This window comes from Thunnus albacares, chromosome 3 (genome assembly GCF_914725855.1).
Source record: "Thunnus albacares chromosome 3, fThuAlb1.1, whole genome shotgun sequence".
NCBI lineage: Eukaryota > Metazoa > Chordata > Actinopteri > Scombriformes > Scombridae > Thunnus > Thunnus albacares.
Window position 1 is genome coordinate 1,142,071 of NC_058108.1, and position 23,979 is coordinate 1,166,049.

At 41.0% G+C, this 23,979-nt stretch overlaps 1 protein-coding gene across 3 annotated transcripts in view; it reads left to right on the top strand.

Annotated features, from left to right (window-relative positions):
• Positions 1 to 2,954: 2,954 nt before the first annotated feature.
• LOC122978675 (microtubule-associated serine/threonine-protein kinase 1-like) overlaps positions 2,955 to 23,979 on the top strand; it is a 77,312-nt gene continuing 56,287 nt past the window's right edge. Inside the window, exons 1-2 of one of the 3 annotated variants that reach the window (XM_044345638.1) lie at positions 2,955 to 4,742; positions 16,308 to 16,339. In XM_044345638.1, coding sequence (XP_044201573.1) covers positions 4,704 to 4,742; positions 16,308 to 16,339 — 71 coding nt within the window. In that variant the 5' untranslated portion in view covers positions 2,955 to 4,703. Of the gene's footprint in view, positions 4,743 to 16,307; positions 16,340 to 21,388; positions 21,583 to 23,979 lie in introns of those variants that run through there. The other 2 variants (XM_044345639.1, XM_044345640.1) reach the window with 2 other exon arrangements.

The following is a 23,979-nucleotide window of genomic DNA, read 5'->3' on the forward strand; positions in this document are numbered from 1 at the left end:
GATTACCAACTGGGCAAAGCAGGAAACTGCCCCGAGCGTCATGTCCACAGAGGGGCTCAAAGCCTCACATTCACTACGTGTCATTGGTTTTTAGAACGGCAAATTTAATGGAGGATTATATGCACCACTAAAGTAAAATATAAAAAATCAGCTCAACCTGCATTAGTGTCTGATAGTGGTCTTCTACATCTGACATGGTGCATATTCTTAAATAAAGATCAGTTCAGTAAATCAAATTACACCTGCAGGCTGATCATTTTTAGATTTAAATGTATCCAAAAATAGAAGAAATTATAATTTTACCAAAAAAATACATGTCAAAATACTTGGGAACTGTGTTTAATGACTCACAGCATCGCTACAGTCGACTTACAGTAATCCTCACATCCAACAATCAGCTGCAAAGTGTTGTTGACCTCAGTTCTAAAAGGATCCTTTGCACAGCTTATGACTAAACAGCTAATTAGAAAAAACATCCACAATTATCAGCGACCCCACACACGTCTTTGTGACCCAGCGCCATCTAGGATTAGTTTTAGATTGTTTGTATGTAAAACAGATTGTTTGGTTTTATTCCAGACTTGTGAATTAATTATAGAGACTTTTTTTTTTAATATAAAATAACTTTTAATAAGTAAAAGCCTCTTATTGGTACCAGAATATGACTCTGTTGCTTTGTTTAACCATCTAGAGTCAATTAGTGGACAGAAAATTAACAGCCCATCATTGGAATTCTTCCACATTGTCGCGATGCGTCATTTTCTATTTGATACATTTATTTCTCAGGAAAACAAATGAATTGATAATGAAAAAAATGATTAGTTGCAGCCCATCAAGCCCCCACCACCCGCCCTTCCTTCTGCCCCTTTTTTGTTTTTGTTCCCAGCAAACTTGCGTGACACCATTAGACGGGGGAGTTCTCGTCCTTATGTGTGGTTGAGTGAAAGACTTTAAGTGGTGGATGTGGTGGTGTGCTGAAGTTGAACCCAGCTGCCAGCTCCGTCTGCTCACAGAGAGGTGGGGGGGGGGAACATTAAGGCCACGATGCTAAAAGCCACTAAGTCTCCCTGTTGTCTCCCTCCATCCTGGAGCTGGAGCCGGACCAGCTGCCCAGACCCTCCACTGGTTTTTCTCTTTGTATGTTGATCCGCCACCTTTGACCAACATTCCTCCGTCTTGTGAGAATGTTTAACAGTGAAACATCATCCTGACAAAACCAACCACATTGTGTGAACACGGTGATGGACTTTGCCCTGAAATGTTCTGTCAGTATGAGTCAGTGATTATGAATGCACTCTGGTGTTTTTCCTTCAGTATTGATTAGGGTGTTCATTCCCTTTATTGACATCCACATCTGTTGGCACATTCATCAGGGACAGGAAGGTCTCAGTTGATATGAATATTGTCAAACCACCAAGAGACACAGTTTTGCTTAATTTGTCAACAGCACAGAGGATCTTTCTCTTTAAAAATCACCATGATGGGAATTTGTTTCTGTGCCAGTGTTCATTCATTAACATTTGGATCAGGGATGCAACTAACTAAAAGGTGAGGAGCTGTGAAATGTTATGTGGCAGTGAATCCCGCGTGTGACAGGTGTGAATGTTGAATAATGCATCACGCTTCATGCCATCTTTCACTGGAATAGCAGCGGAAGCATGACGGCAGGCTGTGTTGACTGTTAATTCAGTCGCCGTTTACACGAGGCAAAGGACTCTTAATTTAAAGTAACTAAATAACTTTCTGCACTTGTGTTTCCTAAAGATAAATCTGAGGAATCACTCGAAAATTAAGATAAGATAAAAAAAATATCTGTCATCTTCTTTATCTTCACTGTCCCTAAAGGGAAATCTAGTTTGTAGCTAAATTACCAAGTAATGAATTCATGTTTATTTTTAAAACACTTATGTGAAATACTGGGAACTTTCACCTCTTGTGGCCTCTAAAAAATCCTTCATATGACACAATCCAAGAGGGAATAATCAGTCTTTTCTATAACTGATCACCACTCATACAGGCCGTAACCTGTGACGAGGGGTCACAGTAGACGTTGCTCGGTTTTGAAGTGTTGAGCTGGGAACTATTGCTTTGTGCGTTCTGGTGATGTCATGTTAGCAGGAAGTGTCAAGACTATGAAGGAAAGTCAATGATGTAGTTTGTTTTAAATGGTAGTAAAATCCTCTATCTCGCTATATGAAAGAATGAATCATGTTTTTTTTTTTTAATTGAAATGGTCCATCCCATAATAATATGACATAAATATAAGAACTTCTGGGGACTGACATTCATTGCTGCAAACCACATACTGCATGTAGCATTGGGGGAAAAACATAGTTCACACAGAAGAGACAAAGAATAGAAAAGCTATTTATACAAAACATTTAGTAGAAGACCAGGAAGTGTGCACATACTCACAAGTGTTTTCACAATTTCAACATCTTCCATAAGAAAGTCATTGTTTTTAGTTTTACTGAAGAATCTTTCTGTAGTTAGCATGCAAAGGACAAAACAATACAACATGCATTTCATTTCCTGCTTAATTTAACTCCTAACTGTCAACAACATAAATGTAACGGTGAGATACATCATCCCAGCTGAGCACAGAGATCTTTGTCAACAGTACTAAACTCAGTTTGATTAAAACACATATAAGTAAGTAAGTAAAATGTATTTGTCAATAACAATAAAGTCACAAAATGCTTTACATAAAACATACAAGATACAACATTCAAGAGAGAAAAGATAGATGCAGTGACCACCAGAGCCAAAACTAAAAAACACAATAAATACATAAAACACAGTCCTGGTGGATGCAGGTTAATGTCTTTAGCTGCCTTTTAAAGGAGCAGGCAGAGCTTACGTTCTACGTTTTGATGTAAAATGTCTTAAAAATAGAAACAGTTAATAGATTAAATAATGAGATTGGAATTATACTTTATACTATCCATTATTAAAGGATAGCTGCCTCAGTATAAACACTGCATGTGTAGCATCGAATGGTTGACGAATGTGAATCATCTCAGGGTTTATATTGTCATATTTATTCAAGGATTTTTGAAGCCTGGAACTTTTTAAGGATCGTGTTGGCTTGAAAACTCACACGATAGTTCTGATGGCAGACCACTTTTAAAGCTGACACATGCTATTAATAAGACACACATTTGTAGTGTTATGTTTGTAGCTGCTTTATATTTTAAGATATTTTCCCCACCAAATGTTTAGATGACTTTGTTTACCTCATCAAGTGTTTTGTGCCCGCAAAACAGGCTGCAGGAATGAAGGATTTAAGGGTTCCTGGCAGTGTTTGTAATGATTGTTAAATGCATTTAAAGTCGTATCAGTGAAAGTATAGACTGTATATTGATGAAAGGATATTCTCAGCCATTAAGTCATTGGTTACCAGCTCTTCCGTCCTTGTTTTACCAAATAAGGGATGAAATACAAAGCCCTTATCTCAACTCTCACAACCACGATCATCATCAGCTGCAGAGCCGTCTGGTCGCTGAGGGGTTAAACGTCACTCGGTAGTAGGAAGTGGGAGGTTGGAGCTGAGGATGGAGCGAAGCCCATACGGCAACCACAGATCAATTCTCGCAAGAAAAGCAACGTTATAGCGGAGAGGAAGAGACTGAACCAACAACATACCTGCGAGAGGAAGCAAAACGGACAAATGTGTTAGCCGGGAGACGAAAACAGGAGCCGATCAGCCCTGTTTCACTGCCGATGTGTGCGTGTATGTGTGCATCTCTCAGCACAGGGACGGATCCTACACATCTCCATTGATCTCGCCTTTTTTTTTTTTTCTCCATGCACAGATGCTCTGACAGCGCGTGGATGTGTCTTATTATCGGGATTTGTAGTTTGACGTGCAGTATGCATGCAGGGAACTCCGTGTTCATGCATGCACTGGTGCTCTCCCAGCACACACACGGTGTTGTGCGTGTGTCCGCCGCGGACTCCTCTAACATGTAGCGGGGTTTTTCTGCTGCTGTGAAACGGTCTGCAGATCGACGGAGGGTCACTGTGATCGAGGCTTTTTTTAATTATTATTATTATTTATTGAAAGGATGACAACAGTTTGATTGCTCACTGCTACTCGTGCAATAAACTACTTCCAGTTTGAAGATGTTTTTGGTGCTGTGCTGCGCGTCTCCAGGTGAAGATGTCTGCAAACTTGTGTAGTGTATCTAATCTGTTCGGGGGGTTTCTTGTCTGGGTCTCAGCTGGACTACAGTTCACGCAGAGCACGCTGATCCCACAGTGCAGCCTCTCGCTTATTCAGCACTTCCCACCACAGCGGTAGCAGCCTGCTCTGTAATCTCTGTCAGCCGGCCAGCATGGGGTCCAGCACAGGAGTGGCACCTCTTCTGCTTTGGCTGCATTAGACATTAGAGTTTATGAGAGAAGATAAAGCTTATATCTCAAAGAAAGGAGCACCAGTAGTGTCCTTGTATGCTGTTATTTGTCACAGTGGTCACGATAGCGCAACTTAATCCTCAGAAAACCAGCGGATATTTCCTGCTTTTCGCTGTCAAACCATGTTAAAATCGGCCGGCGGACACTACGGACACTACGGTTTGGTGGTAATTTAACGAGCCGTGCGGGGCTCGCTGAAAACCACGCGAGAGTGGGTGTTCTTCTCGCTCCCGTCACCGGCAAACCACAGGAGCCACGAGACCCTCAGGTGTGAACAGGTGTGAACCATGGATGACTCTGGGATCATCCGAAGACGGAGGCTGCAGGTGAGAACTTTTTTTTTTTCAACCGTTGTTTCCAAATTAAAATCAAAAGCAAAACATAGTGAAAATAACTGGATGCTGTGTAACTAACAGCCTACACAAGGCTGCCTTTCTCAATACAGCAGAATATGTGCAAAGGTTTTATTTATTGCTTTTTCTTTTTTTTTTTTGCTTTCTTATAAATACTCTTTCACTGGAGATTTAGCTTTATATATGTTAGTTCTTTGTCTACATACACACAGACGGGAAATAAAAGGAAAAAAATGAATAAATGAGTTGAGAAACATAACAAATGCAGATGCTTCCACTCTGGTGCACTGCATAGTACAGTTAAGCAATTAGCATCCAGTCATGCTCTGTGGCCTGTATAGAAATGATGATGAGGTCCAGTTGATGGCAAAAGGAAAAGATCTAAGTGACTTTTGAAGAGGTTTCATATTTCTGACATGGATGGCAGGAACTTCAGTCACAAAGACCGCTCAGCTGGTGTTTCAATAGGAACGGTGACTGAAGTGACATCGGCATGTAGATCTATGGGGAAGACATCAGTAAATAGGGTCGGAAACTGTGGTTGACAGCGCACATTTGATGACTGTGATGCTTGATGCATTAGTGCGATATGTAAGGAAAAACAGAAGAGCAACTCTTTCACAGGTGACTGAGAATGTCAACACAGGACGTGATCAGACTGTGTCAACAGGAAACATACGTCAATAATTACACAGAGAGATATTATAGTAGGGTGGCAGTCCATAAACCTCTTATTACAAAGATAAATGCACATCTGAGAGTTCAGTGGTGTAAAAACCACAAGCGCTGGTCACAAAGTGATATGGTCAGATGAGTCATCCGTCACCACAGTCTTGACTAGTAGACGAGTGCATATGTGGTGTTCACCAAGGGTCCAGGTCTGAATGCTGGACCCCTACAGTGGGGGGATCTGGTAGCTCTGTTATCCTGTGGGGGGCATTTTGCTGGCATGGTTTGGGTCCGCTTGTCCTCTTAGAGGGAAGGGTCACTGAAAAACCAACACCAAGTTGTTCTGAGTGATCATCTTTATTCTATGATGAAACATCTCTATCCTGATGGGAGGGGTCTCCTCCAGGATGACAATGCCCCAATTCACAGGTCATGAAGGGTCACTGAATGGTTTGATGAGTATGAAAATGATGTGAATCATATGCTGTGACCTTCACAGTCACCAGATCTCAACCCAGTTGAACATCTATGGGAGATTTTGGACCGACGTGTTAGACAACGCTCTCCACCATCATCATCACAACAATGAATGAGGGAATATCTTTTTGAAGGATGGTGTTCATCCCTCCAGTAGAGTTCAAAGACTGTAGAATCAATGTCAATGTCCACTGATGTTATTCTGGCAGCACGTGGTGGCCTAACACCTTACTAAGACACTTTATGTTGATTTTTCCTTTAATTTTTCACCCGTCTGTATATAAGGTGTGTAAAGAAATATAGCCAGTGTTATCAATTGTATTTATAATTAAACTTACATGCACTTCTTCAAACACACTACTTTGAAACAGATATTCAAACCAGGAAGGAAGTCTATGTGGGAGTTTATACAAAGTAGGATGAAATGTCACAAAACCAAACCATCACCATAAGATGTATGTTACAGTTTTAGACCTGAATAAAAGACCAAACAGCAGCATGTCAACCAGCAGTGGGTGTAAATGGAAAATCTCGTGTCACTTCCTGTGTAGTTTTGTCTTGTAACATCAAAATATGTCTCTATGAAGTACATATTGTGCAACATTAAGTGAGAAACCGGATACAGGATGCTAATTAGGCTAACCACATCGATACAAACAGATAATAAATTAAATATTACCGTAAAACAGCTCAGCTCATTGACTTACAACATTGCAGGTGCCCATAGATAGCGAGAGATAGCTAGCGGTGTATAAATCTGTGACAGCAGACAAAATGTACATCACCCAAATCACCCAGCTAAACAAAGTCTTCATGACATGTTGTCCTAATAAAGTCTTGGAGTAACATTTAGAAAAGGCAGTAACAACAAGCATAGAGGGTGACTACTTTTGACAATTTTAGATTTACAATAATTTTAGATTATTGTACAAAAATATGCCCACAAATCTATAATAACCAGCCATGTGTCGATCCTGGAGCACTGAAAGAAGACTGAGTAGGGGGAGTAACTGATTCTATTACATCTGCATGAAGTAGGCTAGTCACTTAGCCTGTATCTCAGACAGTATGACAGACACAGGACTGCAATGGTAAAAGCTTCTCTCCAGGTTTTCCTGCGTGTGGTGGCTGCCTGCGTGAAATTATTCGAGTGAAGCAGGCAAAGCTTAGTGAGCAGGGCCATTGTCTGCCAGTTCTTCTCTTCTTCCTCGTGTATTAATTTACAATAAAAGTACTCTGCTGCACATTGCGCTGAGACATTATGCCGTAGATGACTGCTCATCATTTATAAAATACAGACAAGTGAAACTGGAAGATTTCCTGTATAAATGTTGTTCAGCTGGTGGAACGTGGCAATAACTCTGCCAGGCTGCGAGTCTCCACTCCTACAGGTGCAACACTCCTGCTGTACAGCCCGGTGGATTCAAGCACACACTAAATTAAAGATGTCATGATAAATACCTGTCTTTGATGGAGTTAGTGTGGGTGCATTTCTATATAAGGAAGTCAAGACTATGTACTGCAGCGACTGCCAGCGCCGCTACTTCTGCTCTTATTATTGAACTGTATGTCGGAGATTTATCCTAATCAGTGTCTCAGTGGCATTTAGACAGAGGCCTGTGATGATTGTTGCCTCTCTATAGCTGTTGGGAGATATATATATCTATATAGATATATATATTTGAGGGCTGCAACTAATGACTATTTTCACTGATTCGTCTAATAGTTGGCCATCATGGCCATCACAAGTTCTGAGAGCCCTCTGACATCTTCAGATATCTGATTTTATCCCATCAATAATCTATAACTGAAAGATATTCCGTTTAAAATCATGTAAAAAGCAGCAAATCTTCACATTTGAGCAGCAATTGAAGCAGAGAATAATTACCATGATCGCTTGATTAAAGCAATTTAGTGACTAATTCTTTCAGTTAGTCTTTAAAGAAGCTGCTTCGTAAAGGTCAGGAGTCGTGTTCTCACACTTTATTTTCATTATTGTTCATATCAGACTTTCAGATCACATATGTAGTTTTTTTTTTTTTTTCCAAAAGGGATGTTTAGCAGACGTACAGTCGATTTGCTGAGCTCAGTAGTTCTCATGATTGAAATGTTTCTGCAGAAGTTAATTGTAGCTGAATATCAGGTATGGATATCGACCTCGTCAGTGTAAATGGAGGGCAGGGACAGCCTCGCGGGGGGGGCAATTTGATGTGATCATTAAAGTTTTGAATGTAATACACACACACAGACTCACACACACACACACACACACACACACACACAGACCCAGCAAGACAGAAGCACACACCCACACTCAGCCAAGATGGACTTCGTTATCAACTAGAATCTACTGGATGTGTTCACGTACACACACACACACACACACACACACACACACACACACACTTAAAGCGTAGCCTTGAAGCCCCAAATATACAAACACATGCACTTACAAGACAGTCATTAGTGAGTCAAGCTGCTCTTTTGATTTTAGTCAGATGCTGAGTGTAAAGTATGTGTGTGTTGCCATTAATTTACTGGACTGTACTGTGGTTTGTGTGTTTCTGTCTTGCTGTGTGTGTGTGTGTGTGTGTGTGTGTGTGTGTGTGCTGTGCGCATCACATTCATGCCTATATGTACATATCAAATCGACTCCCACCCCCTGCCCCTACTCTCCGTTCCCATTGAAGTGGTCGATATCCATATCTCAGACGCAGGAGGTCTAAATGTTGAGGATGTGGCGCAGTTGTCAGGCCCATTAGCAGGACTAATGGTGGCCTAACAGCCCTGTGTGCCCTCGGGGAGGAAGACCAACCACCAGCAGCAGGACGGGCTGAAAGGACTGGGGGCCAGGAGGAGGAGGAGGAGGAGGAGGAGGAGGAGGAGGAGGAGGGGGCAACATAGGAGTCAAGGCTGGCAACAGCTGTGGGCTACAGTAGACCCCATTTAAGTGGCTATTACAATGTCTGGATCCCTTTACTGCCTGGATCTACTTTCACACCAAACAGACAAAGGAAGGGGGGGGTACATGTGTAGCATATGTGTGCAGAGGGTATCTTTATTGTCGTCTATGATGGTGAACACTGAAGCACATTTAGTTGAATATCATTCAAATTCTTTGGTATTGAAACCAACAGGCCTGTTTCACCAAACACACGTTAACATGTGATAATAAGTGAGAACAGGAATAAATGGTAAAATAAAAGATGGCTGAATTCCATTCAGCTGCCTCAGTTTAAGGATCCTCTATACTCCATCAGGACTGCTTGTCAGACGGTCAAATAGCTTTGGAAATCTCTCACACGTACACCTAATCCGATGTTGGATTTGGGGAGATGTGTACGGCTGACAACCTGACATTCACACCCACTTCATGACGTGATTGGCCAGTTGTGTAGAGAGACAGGAGCCAGGGTTTGAACTTCTCTCTCTAGATCTCTTTTCTTCATTCTTGACACAACTATTTCTGTCAACAACACTATGAATACCTTCCGGGAGAGACCGTCTGATAATGTGCACCATTATCCCCGTATTAAAACGGTATCACGTCTCGCCGACCCGCCATGATGACCGACTTTTCACTGTGAGCCAACTGGAACGACTGTAAACACTTTTTATTCCGTTGTAAGCTAGTTCTGATCAAGTATAAACTGACTGTTAGTGTCATGTCTTAAGTTATTAGTTACACCCGTCCATGAAGAACAACATGAACATACGAGTATAATCATGTTTTTTTATATTAAAAAATGCCTTTTCCTGAATTTGTTTGACAAAAACAGCCAAACTCATTAAATGCATCAGTGTATAATATTGTTATCACACAGACAGATGGGTAGAAACTATGCCTAATTGAAATTTTGGTTTAAACGGATGATTTTAAGACTATAAACATAAAAAGACGGCGCCAAGCAAACTGTATGTTTCCAGCAGTTTTAGATTCTTGATGCCATGAACACAAACCAGTCACAACTCAACAGATGTACAGTTTTAGGTTTAACTAGAATGTTAGTCTTTGCATGTATTTGCGGTGGGCAGACAGCGTTTATATGCATTACGTCCACCTACTGGACTTGACTGTGGAGACATATTGTGTATATGTGTACATGTGTGCACTCACATGCACATAGATTTATGTTTCAGTGGTCACCTACTGCACCCTAGTAGTAGTATCCTGATCGATCCATCCTGCCGCTGGTCTTAAGTCATGGAGTCTTCTTTTTCTCCATCTCTCTCCATTTGTCTCTTTTCCTCAGTATCCCTTACCTGCCCCCACTTCTGCTGTTTTCGTCCGTGTTTCTCTCCGCTCTTTTCTCTCTGACATGCCACATTTAGAGCATGGCGTTTGGTGTCAGTGTTTTTATTGTCATTACACTGGAAATACTATCAGATCTTATATTGTTATATGTTTTTTGCTTTGTTTAGCTTATATATTTGGGTCTTTTTGCCCTTTTTTTGACAGTTGACCGTGAAAACAGATATGAAACATTGGGAGAGGAGGTGTGACATGCAACAAAGGTTTTGAGATTAATCCGGTCATATGCTGAAATGTGCATAACAACAGTAGCTCTCATTTATTAAAACACCACTAAAACATTTGAATAAGATATTGGACTTTGCAGAACAAACACAGACTTGATTAACCACAATGATGATTAACATTTTGATCCGTGGCACCACTCAGCCTGTTATATTTGGCTGTAACTGTGTTTTCTGAGCGTGTGTGTGTCATCGAGATGAGTCGTTTTCATATCAACTAAGTGAAGTTTATCGTGCCATCCTGAGCAGTTGTAGGTGTGTGGAGCATACTAACACTTAACCCATATGCTCACACACACACACACACACACACACACACACACAAACAAACACAAGTCATACTGCGTGTCTCATCCCTCTCAGTTGTAGGAGTATGGAGTCCGCCACTCTCACACACACACATACACACTCACACACGGCGTAATTTTTCCAATATTTTGTTCTGGGCAGCATGCCCATTTCCAATATGCTAAGCACAAGGGATAAGAGTGTGATCACTCCAGAAGAACCAGCACAGTTTGCCAATCCCTGTCACTCACTGCCATGCCCACTGCTTTGTTCTGCCTCATCACATCCCTCTGATGTCAGTATTATTTAGAAAGGCTAGGTTTTGTTCTGAGAGAGCAAAGTGCACATCAAAGCAGAAGATCTGGGCCAGAATATATTTGGGAATAGCTTCAGATATTTAAACTACTTTAACTGGGCTTGAATTATCATGCCAGACACCTATAAAGCACAATAGCTTGAGCCCAACTTAAGCACAATCCCCCAAACACCACCCAAAGAAAGAAAAAATATCACTTTTTAAAGTTGCAGGAAGGTAATAAAGGTTAAGATTGTGCTTCGTATGTTTCATTGAGCCATTACATTATTTTAGGCCTTTGTAATGACCATTGAATTCATAGCTTTTAAGTGAAACTTGAAGGCTGGTATTAAACTGAAGAATACGCTGCGTGACATTTGCCTCGCAATCTGCTGTCAGTCTTGGCAGCAGAAACAGAACAGAAGCCTCATGACTCTGCCCAGAGCAGCAGCATATTACCATTTTTCTTTTCTTTGCTTTCCAGTTGGCCTTCGCTTTGTCCTTGGGTAAATATAAACCAAAAAAAAAAAAAAAAAATACACATGTGACACCTTTTCTGCACTTGTCAAGCAGACAAAGTTGAATGGTCCTGTTGCAACAAAGTGAAGCAGCGTGTGAATCATTTGTAGTTGTAGCTTTGAGGTTGTTCATAATGGATTCATTTTGCCAAAGAGGTGTTTGATTGTATGTGCAGACATCTGTGAGTCTGTCTACAGAACAGTACGTCTGTAAAACCACTTCATTAATGCCTCTTTGAGATGCCCGTTATCGGCTGGAGGCTACACACCCACCGCCCAAGAGTTGATGCCCAGAAACGTCCTGAACAGAGAAAAAGAATAATAAAATCCAGGCAGAGTCTCTGTAGATACAGACACACTTCTAGTGGCTCAAAACTGATGATTGAGACGGATTATTTTTGTGAGTCTGTACATTGTTTTTTAGAAAAATCCTGCGTAGTTTACCTTTTAACTATTGAAATTCTTTTCTGAATCAATATTTAATTCAGTATTTACACTGAGCTATAAATATATAACAACAGCTAACTGGAGAGCTGTTACTTTATTCAAACGGTGGCAGGAAGTCACCAGTTTCCTGCTTATAGTTTAACAGCACTGCTGACCGCTAACAGTTTCACTTTCCGCTAATGGCATTCGACCTTTGACCTTCTGCTGTACTTTACAGAACTTCATTTAACTTTGCTATAACATTACTTTATTTCTCTTTATTACAACAGTACTTCATTTAACTATCAGGTAGAAGACTTCTATATCGGCCTACTGACCTCGTAATGACCTCGTTCCCAATGACAGATTTTCCGTTAGCATAGCTTTAAGACAGAGCCGAGGGGTTTACAGAAATGATGCTGCTGAAATAAAACACAGAAAGACTGACGTGATGTGCGTTGTTTTTGGAAATATGACTCATGATACACACAGTCTCTAGAAGGGTATGATTCAAATTTTTCCGATGGTCTAGTGTTAAAAAAGTAAACAAAAATCACAATAAATCGTAAATATCGAATCGCAGTTCTTGTGGAAATGCAATACTTTAAGAATTACATATCGAATCAGCACCCAGGTATCATGATAGTATTGAATCAGGAGATAATCATTACGTCACAGACCTACCAGTTATTGATCTGTGCATATATACACATAACCAGACATCAGTCCGAACAACTTAGAGAGGGATCAGGTTTTCACATACTCCTCAGCAGCACAAGTGAAGTGGTGTGTGTGTGTGTGTGTGTGTGTGCGTGTGTGTGTGTGTGTATAGAGTGTAATCACACTTTTCTGTTATTCCCACCTATTTTCCTACAGGCAGATATCGATGCAGTGTTGTAAAGGCTGTTTGGTTTTCATGTGTGACGCATGTAGACAGGAAGTGTTTTTTTTTAATTGTGATCAATAGTAAATAAGGATCATCCAGGCCTGTGATACTGTTATATTTCTATCATGTCATGTTGTGTGTTTTTCTTACAGTTTATGGTTCAGCCTCATTCAAACTATCAGCTGACTTATCTGTTGATGATGTGGCCAACCCTAACAAGTCGTTTCTAAATGTGATCACATAGTTTGGGTTATTGATTATAGCTTCATTCTGAGGTATAAAAGTCATCCAAAGATGAGACGGATCAATTTGAATGAAGTGAAACAAAGGAAAAATAAACATCGGGATGTTTTCCAGTGCTGCAGCTAATTATTGTTTTCATCATCGATTTATGTATCTGATTTCTTTTTAATTAATAGATCAATCTGTAAATCTATAAAACTGTTAAAGATGCTCATCATGAGTTCTTCAGATTGCTTATTTAAAGATATTTAACTAACAATGATATAAAACAGAGAATATCAGCAATCCAGTTAGAACCAGCAAATATTTGACAGTAATACTCGATAAATAAGAAATATGAATGAGTTTGTGTATGGTGAACATGCCGCCTGTAAATCTGCATGTTGTTAACTGCACTCTGTCCCTTCCTATATGAATATCCTTGAAGGTATAATACTGATATCGATGCATTTACATGTTTCCCATCATTCACTCGCTGGCTTTATGTTCTTCTCTGATACCTGAAAATGTACATTTACAAATAGATACTTCAAGGTCCTTCAAAGTGGATATTACTGACAACTTTGACAGGTTGTCATGGTCACTTGAATTGAGGCGAATAAGTAACATGGCAACAAGACATACACTAACTGCCTATTGGACAGACAGCGAGAGGGAGCAGGTGGGGGGTTTTATCCATTAGCCACCCCTATCACCCCATATCCACCCACACACACACACACTCTCACACACACACACACACACTCACACGTACGTACGTAAGACTCCTGCAGGGCCGTCTCTGACTCACCCTGGCCGAGCTCACTTCCTCTTGATGATGCAACTCATTAGCTGTCCCAGAAAGAGCGTACTATGATGGGTGATGTCATTCCCATTGAGAAAAAAAAAAGTGGAATGAGAAGAAGGCCGCCGTCGTACAGGTTTATTCAATTTTCCATATTAAAGGAATAGATTGACATTTTGGGAAATCTGCTCATTCACCTTCTTGTCAAGAGTTAAATGAGAAGATTGATTTCACTCTCATGTCTGTACGGGAAATATGAAGCTACAACCAGCAGACGATTAGCTTAGCTTAGCATAAAGACTGGAAACAGGGGTAAAATCTAGCCTGGCTCTGTCCAAAGTAAATAATAATAATAAGGCTCACTAATTAACATGTTATATCTGGCTTGTTTAATCAGTAAACAAACACAGACATGTAGTGTAAGTGAAGCACAGAGGTGCTGGATGGACAGAAAAGCTACAGTTCAACAAGAGGAAGTTAAAGCAAACAACTGTCAAAAATCACTAATTGTAATTTTTACTTTTCAGTTTTTGTACAGATGAAACAAACAAGATAAAACGTGTTGATTAGTGAGCTTTAGACGTGCTCTTAGGTGGATTTTGAACTTTAATAGTCAGACTAGACTGTTCCCCTGCTGCTTCCAGTCATTATGCTAAGCTAATCAACTGCTAGCTTGAGCTCTACACTGAACACAAGACATGAGTGTGGTGTCAGTCGTCTCATGGAAACTCTCAGGTAGCTTCTTTATGACCCAGTAGGGTTCCTGTAGTTTTATATTAAGTGTAAGTATTAATGTCTCACAGTGCTGAAAGTAAATCGGGTGAGTTTGGGTAGCACCCTTGTTTTGAGATTGTTTGGAGACGAGAGCTCCGGCTGTCAGGCCGTGTTTCATCAGTTGGGCTTTGTTTGGGTTTTGTAATGCTTGTTTGCTTATACAAAGACAAAGAGATAGACTGAGAGAGAGAGAGAGAGAGAGAGAGAGAGAGAGAGAAACGCTTCAGGACTGCACACAATCACAAAAACCAATTACAATCTCTTATTTTCCCACTTACCTTTTCTCTCACATCGGTGTTTGTTTTCTAACTTCTGACCCTGACGTAGTTAGTCGCTTGGATTCCATTCATTTCACTGACATGTCTGTGTGTCATTAAGATGTCCCTGAGTGATAAAAACAAATGATAACATCTGTACAGCGGAGCCATCGGGACTGTAGAGAATTGCTTGATAAGCAGCCCAGGACAGGCTGACAATAGAAATTGACGGTAACCTGATCTTACCTAAGCCGAGTGTTAAACAGATCAAATTGGGAATAGATGGGCAACAAGCCCCATAAAGCTCCATCCCAGTAGATCCTAATCACATCAGAGTCCTTGCTGTTGTGTCCCAATGTCATAAATATAGCAGCAACACTTTTAAAATTGACTTTGGCTCCACTCAACCTGATGGTTCCTGAAGCTCTGATGTCTCAATTTTCATACTGTGTCCCAGTTACCACATTAACAACGAAATCACAAAACTGTCCGTAGTTGAGTCTCATCCAGAGAAATTGTATTAAGAGAAAAATGTGATTATTATTTGAAACGCAGCCATGTATTTCCTAAACATTGCGTCCATCAGGGAATAGCTTGTTTCACTTCCTTTGAAGGTTTCATTGTTGAGAGAGAGGGGGGGGGGTGAAGATGTTTCTGGTCTGATGGCCTAGAATGTGTTTACATCTACTGTAGGAAGTCATTTATGACTTTACAGGCAGTTGCAGTGGTTGTAAAAGTTGGAGGCAAAAGCTATTTTGTAGCAGGAATGTTAAATAATTGCTATTGCGAGGCTGGTCTTTGTTTGGTTTGCATATTGTTGCATCAGGCATTTGAAAAATAATGTGTTAGTTCTTAAATTTTCCTCTGTAATAACTCAGGAAATACATTTATGCTGCTTACAAACAAAAGCTGAGATTGAATCCGTCTACTGTAAAGCTTGACCTGGATTCATTTGATTTATACAAGTCCTGTCTCCACATAAACTAATAACAACATGCTTTACAGTGAGGTATGAAAACAACACCAGTAACATGATTTTAAAAAACATTCAAGAGAAAATAGATGATAACAAAATATGTAATTATGCAATTTCTTCATAAAATTCCCTCTTCTTCATTAATTTAGACAGTAATTATGTGAATATAATTAGTTTGATCTGTTTCATTATTTAACTGAGCTGCAGCTTCAGTTTACAGAACTTCATACAAAGAGAATACAGGAATTGTTCTGCTACTTTATAATTCATTAGCACACGTACAGTATGAATCCTGTTCATATGTCTCTGCTTATTAACAGACGGTGATGATGTTTGATACTAAATGATCTAATCTATCTGCTCTTTGTTTCTTCTGTTCTTCTCTCTCTTGCTTTCTCTTTCTCCCCAGAAGGATCTACCTCTGCCCCGAAAAAGTAGCAGGTAAGTTGACACGTGTGCATGTTTGTTGCTCTGTAATCCTTTCTGCACACACTCACTGGTTTTCACATGTGTGTGTGTGCGTAGTTACAGGTAATAGTTACAGCTGAGTCTGTTTGCTGTGTTGTGTGTGGCTGTGTGCGATATTACTACTGCACACTGCTTATCAAATTCATGAAAGGTGTATTCCAGACAAGAAAAGTCGAAAATCCTTGTACAGTTTTTCTACACTGCACGGCCTCCAGACTGTTTTGTGAGTTGAAAGACATAAAAAGACCAAACAGAACAAAACTCAGAGGAACTGGAATCGTTCCAGCTTTGTTAAGGGGAAGGTAATGGTATTTTTTCAGTGGGAGCCTCGTCTTCAGACCCACAGCATGTTTCAGCCTTGCGTGAGCTCTTTCACTCTAAGAGCTTCTCTGTCGGCCCCAATCTGTTGCACCAGTGAGCTGTGCAATGAACGTTCAGCAGCAGGAGTGCCGCGCTGTGACCTCAACGCCCTGCGTGGTTCTGGGTAGGCGAAAAGGGAGGTCGAGGAAGGAAAAAACAGGAGCCATCAAATGGTCTGTGCAAATTGTCAACAACTGTGTGTTTTATTGCTGTTTTATGTGTTTTATTAGGACATAAGACAACGGAGAGCGACAAGAACACGGAGCCACTAATGAGTCTCTTTGTTGGTGATTAGAGACCTCAGATATTTCCAACATTAATAGAGTTATGGGGTATGGTGGTATAAAAACCTTTAAGAATCACTGCTCCACACTAGTGTGTATAAATTAAAAGTATCATCCGTTTATTTAATTTATGGATCCATTTTTTATCTATAAAATAAAACATATTTGCTTGAGAAATTACTTAGATGAATAATTGGTCATCAGTATAGTTGCCAATTAATTTTCTGTTATTACCACCAGTTGTTTGAAAGTGTTATTTTAAAGAGGAAAAAGCAGAAAGTAAAACAAAGACCGGCTCTCGTGCTTCATGCCGGCTCAGACGGTGCTCTTGAATGAAACGATTAAAGAAAATTCCCTCAAAATGTCAACGTTAAAGCCAGATATTAACATTCTACGGCGGCTGCACAAAAAACACGATGAGCTTCAAAGAGAAGAAGGAGTCGGGGAGATGCGGTCGGCTTCTCCACAGAGACGGATCACATTTAGTGACTGAATTAGAAGTCTCTGGAGTCGTTTTCTGTGCCATTTAAATGTGAGTGGGATTGAATGATCCTGAGAGGTTTGACAAAACTGATTGAAATTTCTTCACTTGCGGTACATGCAAGTAAAAACTGTTACACTGGGCAATTATGTGAAGGTAAAAATGTGATAAATGGAACAAAAGTGCTCACGGTGCAGCGCGTACGGGGTGAAAGTCTCTGTCCATGGTGCTGAAATTCAACTCACCACTCTGCTTTTCCCCTGCACACTGTTTCTATCACTCGTTTACTCACACTCCTTTCTCTCTTTCACTTTGTATCCACCAAGAAAACATGACTTAACAAAGCAGAATGATTTATTTACTCCTACATGGATCTCATCATCCAAAACAGGTGCAATACAAACGCTGAAGTGACATTAGTCTGCAGCGTTTGTCTCACTGCGTCTTTGTGTTACAGCTCTTTAAACTCGCTAACTGAAATGAGTTTTGAGGATTTTCTCATGTGCACTAAAAGTTGAGTTTGAAAAACTTTAGCTGTAGTAGCTGCTGCTGCTGCTGCTGCTGCTGCTGCTGCTGCTGCTGCTGATGTTGCTGATGTTGCTGATGTTAAAAGCACTTCAGAAATCAGGCAGAATTTGGAAAAGTGTCTTATGTCAGCTCAAAACGCTGTCTGAAAATACCTTTGAACGCAGAGGGGGGATGTAATTTTCCACAAAATGCTGACACTTCGCTGTCATCATTCCGAGTGTAGAAATCCTTGAAATTTTTGTGAAATTGCTGCAGTCCACGTGCAGCCATACTCGCCTTTTTTTTTTTTACTCTGCTTTCAGCGCGACCACTTTGCTTCTGTGTGAGCAGAATGTGAATCACACACATCATGTAAACTGCCAATTCAGGATGTTCTGTATAAGAAGCGTAGCTTTAACTCCCCCGTGTAGAGCCCAGTTTTTACTTCATTTTTACTTCAGTTCATTTTTTATTTGTGTGTGTAATTGTCTTCTCAGTATTCTGTTTACATCTTCTTGGCAGAGACGCTCACTTAAACATGCCTGTGATATGCATGTGTAATCACTATTTACTTCCGTATTGAGGATTTTTGTGTGTGTGTGTGTGTGTAAGTGCTCTTGTGTGCAGCATGCATGTGTGTTCCTGGCTGCTGTCATCGTGTGTGTGCTTTGCCCATGACCTTTGACCCATGTGGCGGGGTGGCAGATGTCACAGCATGACATGAAGGAGACACTGGAACTGGAGGCTCACGGTCAACTCTCTCTGCCCCCCCCACGCCCCTCCCTCTCTGCCTGTGCTGCTGTGTCGGATTTTTCTGCACACATCCTCCTGCGGGTGGAGCTGGAGTCTTGTACTCCAGCATCATGACTGGGCGTTTGGAACAGAATAAAGTGACCTGAAGGACATCCAGGTTACAAAATACTGATATCCTGAGAGGTTCAATAAGCTTCAGGAACGCCTGAAAGATCTAAACACTCACCTCGTCTTCTATATGATATCATGCCACCCATCCCTGTCTGTGACCCCCCACCGTGTCTCAGTGATATTACCACCACTCCTCCCCCCCCTCCCCTCCCCCATCACTTCTCTCCCATGTATATTTTATCCATCCAGACTCCTACTTTAGAGACAGCATCCATTATTGAATTACTCCTCTCAGCACTACTGAGCAACTGTCACCCCATGTCAGCTTTAACATTTGGTGGATTTGTTTCAAAGGGAAGGAGGGAGGGCGTACACATACAGTATGCATGCACACACACACACACACACACATACACACACAGAGAAATGACATCTCCCTTGGATGGGCATTGCAGAGCAGCTCCTGTGATATCTAGGGCAAATGAACGATGCCAGAGCTCATCCAATATGGTATTTTACGTGGATAAAAAGAGACATATGTGTCTATTGTGGCTGTGTTTCTTTAAATAATAAGGCTGACCTTATTCTTAATATTTCATATTGTCAACAAACGCTCTGAAACGACCAAAACCAACAATATGTTAGCTTGTATCCCAGTATTTTCAGACTTCCCCACCCTGTTTGTGGCACTCAGCTCCCATGTGTATCCATTGAAGACATACAGTACATTTTTCAAAATGGCTCACAAATGCATAATTTCATTTTTATTAAGGCTCAGTTATTTCCCAAAACAGCTGGACACTGTGGTTTTTTGCAGTTACAGCAGAACGGTGAATGTGAGATTGACTCAAAATAAATTACAGTGCCCATGTTGATCATAATGAAGGAGCACAGTCCAAAAGTGTGGCTCATTGTTGTGTTTTTAATGGATGAGGCAGCGGTGGCATAAAGATTAGAGGGCGCCAATTCGATCCCCAGACCGGCGGGGGAAAGTGAAAAAACAGCACTTGCCTCTCCCTCATTACCACCACTGAGGTACCCTTGAGCAAGACCCTTAACACCATCTGCTCCAGTGCTGATGCTCAGTGGCCAGCAGGTCTGACTGCAGTTGACCTGGCACTTTCTAGGTGTGTAACTGTGTGAGTGTGGTCATAGTGTTCCTGTAAAAAGGGAGCTGAGCTCTCAGAGAAACTTCCCTTAATACATTGTTTCATGAAAAGACCAAAAGGAACAACGAACTGATCCCACTAACAAGTATTATCTGTGTAGCCAAAGCCTGATAGATAGACCTCCACTGTTGTCTAAAACTATTAAAGCACATAAGTAACAATTAAATAGTAATAAATACTCACTAGAGCATGAAATGTGCATTAATCTGTAGCTGAAAAGTCCCCAACAAATGAACGTAAAAAATACATTACCCAGCAGCCTTTAGGAGATTATTTAGCCTTTTTTCAAAAAGGTTCAGCCTTGGTTGGAGGGAAAGGTCTGCCACTAAGGATTATTTTCATTATCAATTAAAACAAAAACAAAAAAAATTTTTTCAAAACAATTAACCGATTATCAAAATAATTTTCTGTCGATCAACTAATCAATTAATCGACTAATCGTTGCGGCTCTACAGCTGACAGCTCAGAGAATTCAGAAACAAAACATAGAATATCTCCATACTTTATAATCAAGATCTACGACATAGAGGAATACACAGACAGTACTTGTTAGTAGGATCAATTCATTACTGGATCAATTCATCTTGTTGACAATAAGAAAAATATTGAAGATCAGCAGATTTATCCTTTAATGACCTTTTTAAAAACTAATGTCACCCTCTCTCCTCGTGTCAGTGTAATGAAGATCAATCAAAAACACACAGAATAATACACATTCACACATGCAAACCCCTCCCCTTGCCCCCCCCCTCCCCTCGCCCCCCCTCCCCCCCCCCCTCCCCCGCCTCGCTCTGTCTCTCCTTTCCTCTGTCTTGTCATTCACATTAGTCTTCAGTTCGCTGCTCCTTCATCTTCTTCTTCACCTCAGACTAGCTTTCACTCTGTTTCTCACATTCTCACTCACATGCTTTCTCTCTCTCTCTCATTCATACTATATATATATATATGTATGTTTGCATTGACCCCCCCCCCCCCCATCCCCTTTCCCTTTCTCTCTCCCTCTCTGTCTCTCTCTCTGCCCTCACCCCCCCCCCCCTCTCGCTCTGTCGCTCTACACTTCCTGGCTTGGCACGATACCCTTGAGAGCAGCCCCACAATCCTCTCTCCTTCTGAGAGGGATGCTCGGCAGCCTGTTCCCTCTCTCTGTCCCCCCCCCCCCTCTCTCTCTCTCTCTCCTCTCTCTTTAATTCTCTTGTTTTCTCTGTCTGTGACACGGCTGACATTTCTTCCCAATCGTTCCTTCTCTCTCTCTCTCTCGCTCTCTCTCTTTCGCGCACACTCTTCACATGTACAGAGTCACGGCAAGACATCGCAGAGTGCGTGTGTGTGTGTGTGTGTCTGTCTGTGAATGTGTTTAACTGTCCAGAGGAGGCTGGCATGCCGGCGTGGAGCGTAATCGCTGCCTCTTGACTGCCTCTGTGTGTGTGTGTTTATTTGTGTGTGTGTGTGTGTGTGTGTGTGTGTGTGTGTGTGTGTGGAGCCTCAGCTGCTCTCATGTTCATCTGCCAACACAGCCTCCGCTGCTAGCAACATGTTCCGACGCACAAAAAGGTAAACGGCAACAATCTGTCTCCGTGCAGTCTTTGTGACCGGTGTGGTGCCCTGCTGTTGTTAATATGTAGTTGACTCATCGGAGGAGGTTGTTGTGTGGACGGTGTGTGTTTTTTTTTTTTTTTCCGTGATGTTTCCGTTCTCCCTGCCAGCTGTCATGCTGTCTCACAGTTGTGTCCCTGTCTCCATTTAGCTCCAGCAATATGGTGTATGTGTGTGTGTGCTTGTGTGTGTATTTGATGTCTTTACATGCACTTGTGTACATGTATGTAATGTGTTTTTATTAATATTGTACAGTATGTTTTTATATTTGATGAGTAAATGCATGTAGGGCTTCATTTGTTTGTTTATGCATCTGTGTGTGTGTGTGTGTGTGTGTTCTAACAGACCATTATCTATAACCTTGCTGAGCTTTATTGTAGAGGTGCACATGTGCACAAGGGTTTAGTCTGCTTTAGATTATGGCTCGTGAGCTGCTGATGTTTTTCTCTTTACACACAAATACACACATGTACATACACACACATGCACAGGGAAGTATGTGTGTGTATGTGTGTGTTTGTGTGTGTGTGTGTGTCAGAGATAGCGTTATGAAGTGAAGGCATTATTGTCGGTGTCCAGGGAGTGCTTGTGTAGTGGAGAGCCAACGGTGGGCAGTGCCGGAGTGCTGTCTGCTTGTCTCCTCACTCTTCTTCTCCTCTGCAATCAGCCTCTATATTTTTCTTCTACTTTAGCTTTTACTTTGGTCTTTGCACTTTCACATTGCACTGTGTGTGTTTTTTTTTTTTCTTCCCATCTCCTCCACCTTCCTTTTCTTGCCATTATTTTCTGTCTCTAAACTCACCCAGCTTTCCATCTCCTCGCTCACATTTACCCCATATCTGTTTTCCTCAATTCTCATCTCTCCCTCTCTTCCCTTCATCCCTCCCTCCACCCCCTCGCCCCCGCCCCCCCCCCTCCTGCGGCGCTTCATTTTAGCTGTCTTCATCTCATCTGATCATGGGGGGATTAGTCTGAGTCCTCACCGTTGCTCCCACTGTGCTGGGACTGAACAGCAGGATATATTCTGTATATGAACAAGGATAAAGCCTCCCGCATCCTGACTGTCAGCCACCATGCAGAGTGTGTGTTTATGAGGAGAAAGCATGTTTGTGCATGGGAATGTTTGTTTTAAGGGTGTGTTGGCTTGTAAGAACTTGGCATGTTTTTGCGGTCTGTGTGTGTGTGTGTCGTAACATAATTACTCTTTTCTTAGGTCTGTTGCACAGTTTGTGTTTTTGTGTATCAGCAGTCTGACATATTAATCTGTTTATTTCACTTGTGTAGAGTTTATCCTTTATTGGTGTTTATTTTAGCATCACATCAGTCTTTCTATCATGAACTGATTATTTTCCTATTCTATAACATGTCCTAACCTAAAGATATTCTATTTACACTAATATAAAACAAAGAGAAGCACTGGAAGCAATAAATATTTTAATTTTTGAGCCCATGACTTAAATTATCATTTGATTAACAAAATTGTTGTCGTTTAATTTTCTGCAGATCATCTAATTGATTGATTAACTCATCATTTCAGCATTAGGCCTGATTACACTGTATGTGTGTATTTGTTAGCATCCAGTCAGAGAAGGTCTGTGTTTATTCATCATCAGTGCTTGTTTGGTACCGACAGCCGTTTGTCTACAGCAGAGTATTAAAAACTGTCAAGTAGAGCGAGACTGATAGATCGGCTCGGCAATATAACAGCAAATATAAGCTTATAGCTGATGGATTTATGCTAGTGCTATGTTTCAGGTAGTTTAGCAACAGTGTCTCCGTTTTACAATATAAATGTTCTACTCAGTACAAAGTTCACCACAATTATTTAAAAATAACAAATAAAATGATCCTTTCAAAACTGTTTGTGTTTATGTAAAAACAAGACAGAGTCTGCAGCCATATAAGCAGCTTTGTTAGGCTGTGCTAGCTAAATGCTAACACATTTTAATGTAGCATGTGTTAGCATGCTAACATTTGCTAATTAGCACTAAGCACAAGCTACAGCTGGGGCTGATGGGAATTTCATTAGTTTTGCAAATATTTGGACATAAACCAAAATATCGTACACATTTAACTGTTGACCTGCTGGTGGCGCTAGAGGAGACGTTGAGAGATCTCCTACGGGGGACATGAATATTTGTATTCAATCCATCAAGCAGTAGTTGATATCAGTAATGAACTTCAGGTATTGGCACTAATATGAAAAATCCTTATAAAAACAATACCGAGTCCTAATTCTGAGTTATAAATATCATCAGATCTTTTATCCTTGATTTCTCTTTTGTTCTGCTTTTCAATTCTCTTGCTTTCTCTCTTTGTTGCTCTCTATTGTGTGTGTGTGTGTGTGTGTGTGTG